This window comes from Elephas maximus, chromosome 16 (genome assembly GCF_024166365.1).
Source record: "Elephas maximus indicus isolate mEleMax1 chromosome 16, mEleMax1 primary haplotype, whole genome shotgun sequence".
Lineage (NCBI taxonomy): Eukaryota > Metazoa > Chordata > Mammalia > Proboscidea > Elephantidae > Elephas > Elephas maximus.
In genome coordinates, this window is record NC_064834.1 from 15,723,586 (window position 1) to 15,737,882 (window position 14,297).

General features: G+C 51.9%; 2 protein-coding genes across 6 annotated transcripts in view; one reads left to right on the forward strand and one right to left on the reverse strand.

Moving 5' to 3' along the window:
• The window catches only part of PSAP (prosaposin), a 42,592-nt gene extending 30,807 nt beyond the window's left edge, over positions 1–11,785 (forward strand). Inside the window, exons 5-14 of one of the 2 annotated variants that reach the window (XM_049855808.1) lie at positions 285–407; positions 907–1,050; positions 2,463–2,519; positions 6,425–6,556; positions 7,888–7,983; positions 8,321–8,507; positions 8,598–8,755; positions 9,066–9,146; positions 9,444–9,551; positions 10,618–11,785. In XM_049855808.1, the coding sequence (XP_049711765.1) occupies positions 285–407; positions 907–1,050; positions 2,463–2,519; positions 6,425–6,556; positions 7,888–7,983; positions 8,321–8,507; positions 8,598–8,755; positions 9,066–9,146; positions 9,444–9,551; positions 10,618–10,653 (1,122 nt within the window). In that variant the 3' untranslated portion in view covers positions 10,654–11,785. Of the gene's footprint in view, positions 1–284; positions 486–906; positions 1,051–2,462; positions 2,520–6,424; positions 6,557–7,887; positions 7,984–8,320; positions 8,508–8,597; positions 8,756–9,065; positions 9,147–9,443; positions 9,552–10,617 lie in introns of both variants that reach the window. The other variant, XM_049855807.1, reaches the window with a different exon arrangement.
• A 334-nt stretch (positions 11,786–12,119) lies between these two features.
• CDH23 (cadherin related 23) overlaps positions 12,120–14,297 on the reverse strand; it is a 528,116-nt gene continuing 525,938 nt past the window's right edge. For 3 of the 4 annotated variants that reach the window (XM_049855780.1, XM_049855781.1, XM_049855783.1), the window contains one exon: positions 12,120–13,087. In XM_049855780.1, coding sequence (XP_049711737.1) covers positions 12,761–13,087 — 327 coding nt within the window. In that variant the 3' untranslated portion in view covers positions 12,120–12,760. Of the gene's footprint in view, positions 13,088–13,938; positions 14,044–14,297 lie in introns of all 4 variants that reach the window. The other variant, XM_049855785.1, reaches the window with a different exon arrangement.

The window sequence follows — 14,297 nt, forward strand, 5'->3', positions numbered from 1 at the left end:
TGGCAGGTATTTAAAACCAGTGGATTGTTTATGGGGGCGGGGACGGAGCCCAGAGCTGCTGGTAGCCCTTCCCCCTACCAGGCACGTAGGAAGAAGAGCCTGTGTGAGTTCAGTGGAGATAATATTTTCATTCCTTCTCAGGTGTACTGAACAGTTTGAGCTTGAACAGAAACATTTTATATTTCTTCCTGGGATTTAAGAAAAGGGGCCAATTGGAAGGAATGGGGCGGCTTGTGTTGTTCCCCCGGGGAGAGGATTCTCAGCTGGACCCCTTTCCCTGCCAGAGCCGGCCTGAGGAGGTGTGCTCCGCTCTCAAGCTCTGCCGGTCTCTACAGAAGCGCCTGGCCGAGCTGAATCGCCAGAAGCAGCTCCAGTCCAACAAGATCCCGGAACTGGACACATCTGAGGTGGTGGCTCCCTTCATGGCCAATATCCCCCTCCTCCTCTACCCTCAGGAGGGTCCCCACAGCAAGCCCCAGCCGAAGGTAAGGCAGTGGGCCAGGCTGGCGGGGGCCCAGCTTCTGGTGGGATTAGAGACACCTGACCAGGGGCAGTGAGGCCTGGCTTCAGTGTGCATGGTTCTCCTGGAGGCCTAGGCCTGCGTTTGACTCTGCAGGTAGCACAGGCCAGTCTTCAGTGTTGGACTCTGGAGGTTCAGAAGAATGGGATCTCCAAAACAGACGAGTTTTTCCCCTTTCCTGTTAAGTCTTACTATAGTGAATGCCCAGTTGATTTTAAACCTGTCAGTAATTTTAAAGCCTGTAAAAACACATTAGGAGCTGGTTTGAACTCACCCTCTTGTACTGCGAGCATGGGTATTTAAGGACATCTTAATAGGAATTTGAATCCTCTCAGCTGCTATACAAGTGTGCAGTGTTTACAACCTAACCGCCCCTGTCTCTTCAGGCTAATGGGGACGTTTGTCAGGACTGCATTAAGATGGTGACTGACGTCCAGATTGCCATAAGGACCAACTCCACCTTTGTCGAGGCCTTGGTGGAACATGTCAAGGAGGAGTGTGACCGCCTGGGGCCTAGCTTGGCTGACGTGGTAAACCTCTGACCTCTTCACACACTAGAGGGTGTTCTGGGCCAGGGAAACGGTGGGGGTGAACCTAGAGAACTACCCACCACTTCCTGAAGTACCATTTTAAGTTCTGACCTAACTGAAGTTAAGATTATTCATACCACTCCCTTGTCCTCTTTCCAGAAAGCAGCCAGGATGGGTGGTGGCTACTTCCTAATACTTGGTTGGATATAGTACTTTGTTAGGTAGCAAAATTTGGGGCATAAAATCACGGAAGAAAAACACTCTTGGAAAGAATTTTTTTTCTTTTCCCACCAGAACCGTTTATAACCCTGTTTTTAAGACTGGCTGTTGTATATGACCTGTACTCATAAGGTGGTGTACCCCTGTAGCAGGCAGGGTTCTTGACCATCAGAAGCTGGCAGGCTGATTTGCAGAAGGCTCACCCGGGAAGCCTTTGTTACCTTGGCAAGTGTTAGTCCTGCAGGCTCAGAAACTCTTTGTCAGCACCTTAGGTGGTTTTATTTCTGGAAGCCTATTCCATTAACCATGCTCGTGAGATTGATGTGTAAAACCCATCAATCTAGTGCTTTAGTTCCATATGCCTGGAACCCTCTGCTAGACTGGAATGTGGGGAAGGTAGTTGTAATAGCTCCCGTCTGGGATCAAGTTGACTGTTTCTTCCCTTTACTGGAGGGAATGGCCAGCTGTGGAGTTCAGGGTTCCCCTCTGTTGACATAAACTCTTTAGAGATATTGGTACTTGAAAGGCTGGGAGCCACTAACATATCTCTTAAGCCTTATTAAAGTATCTTTGTTTGCATGTTACCGTTTTAATTGCTTTCCTCAGTTTAACCCTCTGTGAGGCCTCCCCGTGGAGGTGCCCCAAGTATGAGAGGAGCTAGTCTGTGAGTGCTACAGGGACTGCCTTGATTTGTATGAAAATAGGCAGTTTTCAAAATTATTATAACTTGGTTCTATCAGATTTAAGCCTTAATCAGACCAAGATTGTGTAATAGATTCGAGCAGTAATTGCTAAACGCTGTATTGTGTAGCCATGTTCCCTGTAAACTGTTACTCAGTAGTTGCTCTATGATCTTGGGACAAGCGTAGCTATAAAATAGGGAGATTGGAAGACATAATCTGTAAGACCCCATTAAATGGCCTTGAAAATGGTTTCAAAACACCTATTGCACACGTTTTCTATGATAAGTTACAGAATGACCAAATTGTCATTAAAACTTGCCGAGAACAGACATTCACCTTGTCCCATCTTAGAAACTTGCTTGATAGTTACCAGTCACTGATGGAAATGCAGTTTTTTTCCCCCTGTATTTTTAAAAAAAAAAAAAAAAAAAAAATTTTTTTTTATTTTTTTTTTATTTTTGTGTGTTGTTTCAGTGATTAGTTTAACTAACAGCCTGTTTTTCTCCCCAGTGCAAGAACTACATCAACCAGTATTCAGAGATTGCTGTCCAGATGGTGATGCATATGGTAGGTGACAGCCTTGTTCTTGGTCTCACACTTTGTATTTCCCAGGAATTTTGAAAATCATATGGATCAGTTGCCCCTTTTTACCACAGGGTTACTGAATTGGGCCCAGACAAGCCCTCTTTGACCCGCTGACTCTCCCCTGCAGCCTCAGTAACTGCCCCTTCCCAGGGGACGGGACAGGCCAGAGCAGCCGGACCCCCAGGACTGCCGTGGTGGCTTCCTGGCAGTCCGTTCGCCTCTGCACATGTGAGCTGGCCATCAGATTTCTAGGCTCTGGCCTTAACCCTGGGACCTGTAGAAATAGTTTGCTCTGTAGCAAGCCTGAGTTCTGGAGGAGGATCCTGCCCCCTAGAGCTGGCCCTGTGCACTGCGGCAGTGTTAGCAGTAGTTGCTGCTCTTGCCCCTAACCCACGTGCTTCTGATGCATTCAGGTGGTAGGGGCGTTCCTTCATAATCAGAGTAGAAAGTACTGATCACAGTCTTTGCTCAAGGCTAGCCAACCCCATGCAGAAAATCTTTGTCCAGAGCCGGGCATTCTGAAAGCATCCATACGGCAGAAAAATACACGTCCTTGAGATGACATTCCCTTGTCCTGAGCTGCTCTCAGCAAAGTCTTATGTGACCAGAGGTTCGTAAGTTCTTAAGAGTTGACGTTGCTGTCTGAACCCGAGAGTGTATGAAGTTGCACTTTTACGTTTAGTCCTTGAGCTTGTTCCCAACCCCCAGGGGTCAGAAACTGTGGCCCGTCACACGTGTTTGTAAATAAAGGTCTGTCAGAACTCAGCTGTACCCGTTCGTTTAACACAGTTGAGTAGTTGCTGCAGAGACCTTAGAGCCCACAAAGCCTAAAACATTTACAGAAAAAGCTTAGTGACCCCTGGTCTAACCACTGAAGTAATCCAGTAGAGTGTATTTGGGATTGTTATTCACATTTTTTAGAACAAAGGGTGTCCAAAAAGTTTAAAGGCATCTTAAAAAGACATGTGCCTGAAGTAGGTGAAAGTCAGCCTTTGATGTGGCTTGGTTTAGTTATGGCTCCTTAGAGCTAACTTAAAAATATTTTTCTCGTTATAAAAGTTATGCTGTATGGAAATTTTTTAAAAATATGGGTAGTAATTCCCAAAGCAGAAATCATTTGGGGTTTTTAAAAACATTAATGAGATCATATTGTGTATACGCTTTTGTACTTTGTAGTTTTTTTCTTTGCCTAAAAATATATTGCTCATTAAATAGTCTTTGACAAATGCTTTTTAAGTGGCTGCATAATACTCTCCTGTGTGGATAGAACATAATTTATGTAGCCATTCCCCTGTTATTTGATGCTTAGGTTGTTTGCCCTTGGGAGTAGAAGGCATAGGGATCTTCACAGCCAAGTGTATATGCATATCCCTGTTTTCGCCTTAGTATAATTAACTGGAACCCTGGTGGCCCAGTGGTTAAGAGCTCCGTTGCTAACCAAAAGGTCGGCAGTTTGAATCCACCAGCCACTCCCTGGAAACCCCGTGGGGCAGTTCTACTCTGTCCAGCCAGAACTGACTAGACGGCAGTGGGTTTGAAGACTGAATTGCTGAATCCAAGGGAAGCCGTGTTTAAGGCTGTTGCTGTATTGTCACATCCCCCTTCCTGGCTGGCATGAGGCCCCCTGGGGTAGATGGCCACGAGGCCTCGGGCGGTGGAGACCCTTCTGGGTGTATTTTATGTAATTGGGGTACTTTGTTCCTCCTTTGGGCAGCCCCGTGTTTCTCATTTTGCTGCCAATCACTACTCTGTGGAGAGGGCCTTTGAGGTTGGAGACCCTTTCCTAGGGTGGCGTTTCTGGGCAGGGGACCCTGCTGCCCCGAGTTCTGAGCATAATGTGGTGTGTCAGGGACATGGGGATGGTGCAGCAGCTGGGCCCAGAGTGGCTTCCGGGACCCCTTGTCCACACGATACACTAGTAGGAACAGGTTGCTTATACCTGACTGCCAGGGTATTTTCCCTAAGCCACTTTGTGACCTCCTTACACCTGGTGAACTGCTTGATTGTTGTTATTTTAATTTTTCTTAACTCTTGTGTCCTTTCCTTTCTCTGGTTTTCACCTCCGATTTCCTGTTTTTTTTTGTTCTCAACAGCAGGACCAGGTATGTGGTGGGGATTTGCTTGTAGTAGCCGTCTGCTGCTTCTCTCAGCTGTTTTGCTCACCTTGCTTTTGTCTGGTGCCATCAGCTCTGACAGATACAAGGAACGATCAGGAAAGGCAGGGTCCCTCCCTCTGTGCTCAGAGGCTGCAGGGAACGTCTGCATCTCTTCCCTGTGATCCAGAACTCTCCATGTTAGGGTCTCACCACCTCCTCTGGGGTCAGTAAGCCAGCAGAGCCTTGCACTCTGGTCAGAGTTCACGGCCAACATGGCTGTGTGGTGAGGGAACCATGGGTGGCCCTGGAGGGAGCCTAGGCTTTCTTGAGCAGAGGCCTGACTTTCAGTGGCACACCTTGTGTCTGTCTCAACGAGTGAGCCTTGCATGCCTTTAGCCGTGTTTTTAGAAATGCATCTGTTGCATGAGCAAGTAATTTGCATACAGCTAGCGGACCGTTCCCCTGTCTGTTGGATCCGGAGAGTTGGAAACTATCTCTTGATTGTAGCTTCTGTCTCTCTGGGTGATGGGGTGATCTGTGGGATCGGGAGCCACACCAGACCACTTGATAACCAGGCCATCAACTCATGACACAGAAACAGAGCCCCCAGGCCTTGCGTGCTCCTCCATCTGATGAGTGCTTGATAGGGCCCCAGGGCCAATTCTCCCATTTGGGGGCCATACTGAGCATTGCCCGCTTCTGAGCACCACCAGCTGTCTCTGGGTTACAGATTTTCCCAAAGTACCTTGAGCTCTAAAGGCAGAGGCCTTTGGGTAAAACACCTGAATTTTCGCCTGGGCCTCCTTAAGTGTCCTCCTGAAGTAGAACATGCCTGATCCTGAACTAAGTCTCCACATATCTACTGAATCTTGGTGTCTTTTTTCTAAAACATTTGCTATAACTTCCACCCCAGTCTATTTTTTTTCATTCTTAAGGCGTGTCAAAGACAGGGTTACTTGGGGTATACTTTCTAGACTACCCAACTTTATTTAATTCTAGAGCCTTCTAGGCGTTAAAACAAGAGGAACTATAGTCATGGTCTAGCTGTCTTCCTGTCACAGGTCTCATTTTCTGTGAGCGGCTTTATGGTTTGGTGATGGGAGGCAGATGCCGTCAGGCCCAGAGCTGGGTGCTGGTTACTTTTGGTTTGCGGAGTATACAAAGTATGTGAACTTTTCTCCCTCAGCCATCATCACAGTGTCATGGTCAAGATGATGTCCCAACTGTCTAGTTCTCTGATTTGATGCTTGGATAGTGGAAGGGGTCCAATCCAGGGACCTTGTGAATTGCAGTGATTGACCACTTTGGGAGAACCTGGGTTTATGTGCACTGTGTCTGTGGGATTGTGAACCTGGAATGTGGTTTTTAGAAAGTCATTGATTCCCCTTAATGCAGCATTGAAATGGTCCTGCCTCTGAAATTGGCTGTTAGCTTATGGGGATAGTATTTCATCCTCTTGAAAGAATATACACCTTACTTCCTACCGAGAGGGAGCCAGCTCAACTGAAAAACAGGTTCTAGAGCAGACCAGTGGTGCCTGAAGACGCTGCAGTTGCCTGGTAAAGGTGTGGGGAGTTTCGCTTCCGTACGATGCCCCTGGTTGGAGCAGCAGAGAACAGTGGTTCTGTCTGGGCTCCCTCCTCCAGGTGTAACTGCCCCTTTAAATTTAATGTGGACTCTGCCCTTCTGGTGGGGAGTGGGTCCCCAGCCCTCTGGCCTGTGTAGAGAGAGTAGGGTGAGGGGAGGTGGGGCGTGGGCCTGCAACTGACGGGTTTCGCATGCTCTCCTCAGCAACCCAAGGAGATCTGTGGGCTGGCTGGATTCTGTGACGAGGTGAAGGGGATGCCCATGCAGACTCTGATTCCTGCCAAGGTGGCCGCGGAGAATGTCATACCCGCCCTGGAGCTGGTGGAGCCCATTAAGGTACCAGGTGTCCCAGCATGGTCCTGATTCCAACTGCAGAGGGGCTGTTGTCCCACCACTGCCTGGTGGGCTGCGTCCCGCGTTCACAGTGAGCCTCTAGCCTGTGGCTGCTTCCGTACCTGCAGCCGCCTGGAGTTCAGGCACTCATGGCAGTAAGTCTCCGTCCTGCAGCATGCCATTCAAGGTGCCTCTTCCGCGTCTGCTGCAGCCTAACCTTTCAGATACACTTCCTGGGTCCTTGCCCGTACTGTAGCCACTGTAAAAACGACACCCTGGGAACACCCCGTGCACTCTGGCAGAAGCCTCTGTGGGATTGCTGCATGCGTGTGCGTGTTCTCCTTCACTTTGTAAAAATCCTACTTCTTTCCATACTGAATTTGTGTTCAGCACACCATGTGGGCCAGGCACTGTTTTAGGGGTGAGGCCACAGAGGTGAGCAAAATGATATCCTTGGGTTCCTGGGACTCGCGTCCTAATTCCTTAGGCCCAGGCTGACGGCTTCTTACCTGCCACACTGCCCCTTTCACTGGACAGCCAGCCGTCTCTCTCCCGGTCTGCTGCTCTGCACGTGCAGAGCGTGGCCCACAGGAAGGGCCAAGGTGCCCCGTGGCGTCTGGGAAGCACTGCCACCTGCTGTCTCCCGAGTCGAGGTGCTCGCAGTTCCAGATCCTTCCTGCTGACCTAAGTAATGGCCAGAGGCCCTGAAGAACCACTGCAGAGTTACACTCTAAAGCTGCACCACCCCGAGCAGTAGCCACTAGCTGCCTATGGCTACTTTAATTAAAATGACATGAAATTAAATAGTTAATTTTTTTAGTTACGCTAGCCACATTTCATGTGCTCAGTAGACGCCTGTGGCTAGCGACTTGGCATTAGATGTGTGGGCAAAGAGTGTTTCCCTGAAGTGCTAGAAAAGCAGTCCCAGGTGCTCATGAGACTTGGGAAGCCCAACAGACCTGAAAATGTGCTTAAAACTCTGTCTTTATTAAATAGTGTTAGAGTCCCTCACGCTATCTCTGTCCTGAGGCCTCCAAAATGAACCTGAAATAATTAGAACAGAACAGAGCAGCACACGGACAGTTCTAGAGGAACTGTTCCTGTCTGTCTGCTCAAGTATCAGTTGCTCTTGTTTGGGGAGGCAGGGGGTGGTGGCGGTGGTAGAGGCCTGGGTCAGGGGCGGGCGCCTAGCGCAGATCATTTTGAATTTAGTGGGACTGTTTGTGTGACTGTAACCTGTAACCTGCCCCTGGCCTCTGTGTCCCTTCTCCATCAGGGGAGCAGGACCCAGGGGTGAGGGCTCCACACTAAAATGTTCTTGCACCCTTCACCAGAAGGACCTGGCCCCTGCGAAGGCGAGCGTCTACTGTGAGGTGTGTGAGTACGTGGTCAAGGAGGTGGCTAAACTCATCGACAACAATAAGACTGAGGTATGTGGACTGCGCTGCCCTCTGCAGCGGACGCCGCTCTCTTGTCCTTGAGCCAAAATGTCCTAGTGGGAGAATCTAACAGAAGAGGCGGGTTTGGCCCTTGCTGGTGTTGGACTGGGAATATGTACAACCGCTGCCCCAGCTTTTAGAAGGCCCTTTGCCCCACGAGGCCCCTCTGGGCTGGGTTGAAGCAGGCCATTCTGCCCTGCTTTGTGGCTGTAGTCTTTGGGGAGGAAGTAACACCTGGCTGTTGGCTGGCTTCCTAGTTAGTATTTTCCGACTTTACCACTCCTGCTCAGCCTCCCAGCTTCTCACATGATCCTGTGTTGACTTTCAGGAAGAAATAATCCGTGCTTTGGAGAAAGTATGCTCAAAACTGCCCACTTCCGTGTCTGAAGAGTGCCAGGAAGTGGTGGACACGTATGGCAGTTCCATCCTGTCCATCCTCCTGCAGGAGGTCAGCCCTGAGCTGGTGTGCAGCATGCTTCACCTCTGCTCCACGCAGGGGCTGCCAGCTCTGACGGGTGAGCCCAGTGGGCTGGGCTGGTGGGGCGGCCACCCCTTGGGGCCTCAGGAGGGCCCTGCCCGCACTGAGCCTGCACTCTCTTCTGTAGCACACGTGACTCAACAGAAGAATGGTGGCTTCTGTGAGGTGTGCAAGAAGCTGGTTAGCTACTTGGATCACAACCTGGAGAAGAACAGCACAAAGCAGGAGATCCTGGCTGCTCTCGAGAAAGGCTGCAGCTTCCTGCCCGACCCTTACAAGAAGCAGGTATGCCCAGGGCTGCTTTCAGCCCGATGTCCGAGCAGGCTTGGGGCTTGTAGAGGCTAGGAAAGCTCACGTGGTACTCCCAATGGCGGTTTGGAGTCCATGGAGGTAATTCCTGCCTCAGGTGGACCCACTGGAAGAAAATAATGTGAGAGCTCATGAGACCATATTCAGGGGAGGGAGGTGGGCCAGCTGGGAGGGGAGACCCCAGGGTCTCTGAAGTAGAGCATGTCCAGCCCCCTCTGGGCCCATAATGCCCTACTCTGCTTGGGCATGCCTTGACCTGGACCCTTGTCTCTGTTTTCTGTAACAGTGTGATGAGTTTGTGACCCAGTATGAGCCCGTGCTGATTGAGATCCTGGTGGAGGTGATGGACCCGTCCTTCGTGTGCCTGGTAAGCTTTGCCAGGTGGTGAGTTCCTTTGGGCGGGTATGACCTGCGAGACACTACGTGGACCCTGGACAGGTTCCTCAGAGTTTTTGACCACAGGGCAGTCTCTGGGGCCTTGGGGGTGTTTGAGTGAGTGTGGGAGAGCCAAGGAGGTGGGGAATGGAGGCTGTAGGCCGATTGCTTGATTCACAACCCTGGTGTGTAAAGTCTTAAGTCAGAGCCCTGAGTCTACCTGCTTTTAGAAGTTTTGAAAAGGATTACTCGGGCAGATCTAATTCTTTTGCCCTTTTTCACTGTATAGGAGGTGGGAGCCTGCCCCTCAGTCCGTAAGCCTCTTCTGGGAACTGAGAAGTGTGTCTGGGGCCCGAGCTACTGGTGCCAGAACATGGAGACAGCAGCCCAGTGCAATGTAAGTAGCTCAGCCCTGCTCCACAGCCTGCCTGTGTGTAGGGCAGCTCTGCATTCCCATCCTGCCCTCTTGACCTTTCGCTTCAACAGGAGCCTTAGTGATCACTCTCTCCCCCACCTCTGTCTAGTGAGAAAGCTGAGGCCCGGGGAGGGGAGTAGGCTTACTCATGGCCACCTAGCTAAGGAGCGGCAAAGACAGGGCTGACTATATATACTCTTGGCTTTGGGGGATCTGGGCTGGGGATATGTCTACTTCCTTGCTTCATGTCCTTTGTGACAGTGTCAGACTTGCACAAGGTCACCAGCAGGGATTGCTCAACGCCTTCGAATTTGCTGCCTGGCCCCTGCCCGGGTCTTCACTCCCTGGCCAACCAGAGCTCCTCTTGAATGGCCAACGCTGGCCCAGTAGGGCCACCACCACTTGGGTGGCCATGCTGCTTTTTGGGTGGAGAGGTTTGCACAGGCCCCTGTTGCTTAATTTCCCTTTGCGCAACTTTTTCTTCTTTGCTGGGGTTCGTGATCAGTGGGGCTGAGTGTACCCGTATTAGGGGAGGTTACAACATCTGCTTCAGGTCTTGGGCCACCTCAGGTAGGGGCGGAGAGGCCACACCCTGGCCGCGCCCAGCCCCTTCCTCCAAGGCTCCAGCTGTCTATACCTCACCTCTACCCCAGCGAGGTCAGTGGTGGGACTGGTTTCTGCTGCTGTCCTGAGTGGGTAAACGTCCATGGCTGCACTTTTCAAGCCTAGCTGGTGTGTGCCTCAGACCATTGGGTGAGGAGGGGCTGCCTCGGGGGCCTCTGCAGCCTACCCGCACTGGGTGTGCCTCTGTAAAACATGGGAGGGCTTTGTGTCTGCTGCTGTGGACCTTGTCTTAGAGCCCCCAAAACCCTGGTGCCCAGAGTTGCCAGCTTTTAAATGAGATACTGTCCTGGGTCTTCAGCATTGATCCATCTGGCCGACCTGGGGCAAGATAATGGGTCCCCCTTCTGGGTGACGTCTGATACTAATAGGCCAGGAATGGAGTCTGTCATCTGAAGATTAAAACCAGTTTCCTCTCTCCTCCCAGGCTGTGGAGCACTGCAAACGTCACGTGTGGAACTAGAGGGAATGTTCCATCCTGGAGAAGCCGCAGCATCTTTTCTTTCCTACTTGTGTAGCTGGGGGGGAATGAACGCATACATCTATCGATTTTGTTTTAAAAATAGACTTTCTTCCCCCACCCCGTTTCTGAAGTCCCTGTTGTAACATTGCTGTCAATGTGGGAGGCACCTCCCTCCCACTGACATAGCACTTCAGTGTCTCTCCTCTCTTTGCGCCTGGGGGTCTTAGCCTGCCCTTGCATAGTGACAATGGGGTGGGGGGGCCACTTGGTGCTGGCATGAGCCAGTGCTTCCTGACAGATGGCTGTCCACCCTCTCTGTACCTGGGGCCTTGTTCTGAGCCTGGCCAGGTGCTTGGACATCTGTGGGCTTGGGCTTTCTGAGGCCTCCACCCACGCTAAGGAGGGACCCTCCCCCTTCCCAGGTCTGTTGGCTGCTGTACAAAGAAGCAAAACAAAGGCAGTTATATATGAAAGAACAGAAGCTCAGACTAGTTAGGGTTTCCAAACAGTGTAGTTCCCGCTGTACTAGCGCAGATTCAGAGAGAAGCTACTGATGGTTCAGGGGAAGTGGCTGGACCAAGAGTTTGCTGTCCTGGGCTCACCCTGATTCAGCTTCCCTGTGTCTTTTCCTTGTGGTTCCTTGTTTGGGGTTCTGTCGGTCTGGGTGGGAGGGAAAACTCTGGCTGAACGTAACTTGCTAGCTCTGTGTGGCGACCCTGTGGGCCTGGCTTCCGCGCGCGCGTGTGTGTGTGAGAGACACTGGTGCCACCCCATGCCTGTTTAGTGTCTGCCCAACCATCGCGGGCCCCGTTGCTTTGGGCAGCCATAGCCTCCCCCACTCATAGATGCTCTTTTTGACCTTCCCTTTCAAATGTGGTTGAGGAGCTTCCTGGTGGATGGTGAGAGGCCAAGGGCTCTGCTGGGTGTGGAAGTGGGTGCCTCCCTTGGCCTCAGCTGCTGCGCTGCGCCACCGCCTCTTCTGTTTGGCCACAGCATCTGTTCTGCTTCTGGTTGCCAGGTGATAGCAAGCAAAGGCAGGGAGATGGGCTGTTACTAATAAACGGACTTAATGATTTTTGTCTGTTTTGCACTAAAGTTTCTGTGATTTAACAATAAAGTTCTCTCAGCCAGACCTGGACCCTGAGTGTTTCTGGGATGCCTCAGCCAGAAGAGTTTGGTGTCCGACTAGCTCTGAGGCTATGGCCTCTTTCATGCCCGGCAGTCCTGCATTTCCTCTTGGCCAGAGAAAGAAAGCTAAGTGGCCAAAAGAAACCCCCCATGTCCTTCCAGAGAGACCAAGCGGCAGCCCCAGGCCAGAGCTTCCTGTCCCTTCCCTCCGGCCAGCCCCCCAGGAGTTGCCCAGAGCCAGAGTATATTGCTGCTTCCTCATGAGTTCCTTTTCTTTTTAAACAGACCATTCCAAAAACTTCATCGAGTACCAGTTAAACAAAATGAAGGGGCAGATATCAAGGGAATAACTTAATTTAAAAAAGGAATACACACGAATACTCTACATTCAAAATCCAAGGAACATCAGTCATTTCAGAAGCTGGGTGTGTTTGGGAAGCCGATGAAATGAACACTCTGCTCTTTGTTGCCATTGACCGTTGTGTCTGTGTGGAAAGCAGGGGTCACTCCTGCCCCCACCTGGATGTCCAGCTGGGGATGTAGTCCAGCTGGGGATGTGGCAGAGGCGAGCTGAAGTGAAGGTGTCGGGCAGGCAGGGGTGCCAGCGCTCGGCCTGCCTCCCCCAGGCTCTGGGCCCCTGCTCTGTGTGTGTGTGGGGGGGGGGCGCAAGGCGTGCTCGCTGCGGGTGGAATGGGGAGGGGAAGAGCTAAGCTGGTCAGACTCTTGGGTCCCCAGTGACCTTACCTTAGATGCTTAGCATTTGTTTTTTCTTAAAAAAATAACAAATTTTATGAAGGTAGAGATCAGATGCTGAATGAGTGTCTGGTAAAAGTAAAACCCATTTAAGCAGCTGATGCGGGGGCCAACCCGAGGTCGTCTACCCCCATTGGCCTGGGGAGGGACTCAGACCCCGCTGGCCCTGCCCCGGGAGGCACAGAGGGACAGGCGCTGCTCACACCAGTGAGGCCTCCCCTGACAGTCATAGCTCGGTGATCTCCAGAGGGCTCTCCATGATCACGTCCCGAAGCTTGTGCAGGGGTGTGGATTTGGCGGACTCAGTACGGGCGTTGCGCTCGAAGGCACTGGCTTCGGCAGCCGTCAGCGTCTCCAGCGAGCGGCCCAGGCCCTTCTGGTCATCCTCGGGCAGGCTGTTGAGGTCGGTGGCCAGCAGCGTGCCAGTGCTGCCGTGCACCACGTGGATCCCGTCGGGGCCCTTGAACTCCATGGGCGGCTTGTGGCGGAAGCGCAGGCTGCCCTGGCCTGGGCTGCGCTCCCCTGGCTCTTCCTCCAGTTCGGTCTGGATCAGCTGCAAAAGGCCAGCCCCCCACGCCTCAGGGACCCCCACATTACTCAGGTCCATGCCGAGGGGCAAGGAGGTGTGTGGCCCCAGAGACCCTCGTGTTCTGTCCTGTCCTCCCCAGACAAGGGACCCAGGCTCCCACTGCAGGCTGTCCAGCCTCAGGCAGTGTTTCTCAAACTGGGGGCACAAGGGAACCGTGGATACTTAGGGTGTGAATGGTGTGTTCTTCGGAGTGTGGACTGCCTAAGAGAAGTTTTTTTCTATTCGTTTTGATGATCTATAAAAATCCTGTGATGCAGTGGTGTCTGGGTTTGTTACCAACTTGGCTTGAGGTGGGATCACCTCTCTTGGGGTCAGGTAGAAAGTGTCCATGGATGAAGCTGGAAGGGTTAACAGGGTGTGGTGGACTTCATCCTGCCTACCAAAACCAAAAAGTTTCCTCTTCATCCTGCCTAAAGTAGGGGATATTCAGCTCTTGCCAATTCCAGTTGGGAATGTGGGCCTGGCAAGCAATCTGGGTTTTCATATAAAATCTGACGCCTAAATGTTGACATAACCACTGCAGGCAAACACACAACATGTAGGCCTATCAGACCCTGATAGCTAATTTCCCAAAATGATAACCACCCTTTTGAGGTATCTTCTTGGGGCTCCTAAGATCTGAGGATCCCCCATCCCTGTGAAAGCCCCCTGCAGAGCCCAGAAAACAGACCCAGCTGCCTGACTTCCGGGATGCCTGCCGTTGCTGTGTGGCCCGGCTGCGGAGTCTCCGACACCAAGAAGGGTGACAGGAGAGCAAGAGAAAGAGCACCCCCAGGGCTGGGGCACGGCACACAGCTCCCTGCCCGCCCCGCTACCTCAGAGATGGAGGAGTGGCAGGAGGAGGCTTTTTGCACCATCCGCTGTGCAAAGAGCTTTTTGAGCCGCAGGTAATCCTCCAGGACCACCTTCAGCAGCGAGCCCTGAGGGAGGGAGAGGGTTAACCCCCAACCGAGGCCCTTCCCTGCCTGCTCCAACCTCACCCCATCACTTGGATGGAGGTGATGGAAGGTGACTCCGGGAGTCACTGAATTTAAGGGTGCATGGGTGTCCGATCCTAGAATAGAGGACTGGAGTGGAGCAGGTGACAAGCCTCAGCCAGGACCCAGGTCAGCTCACACCTGAGACCTCAGCCTCAGCTGCTGCAGCCGAAGCAGCTCTTTATCAACCCCAGGGC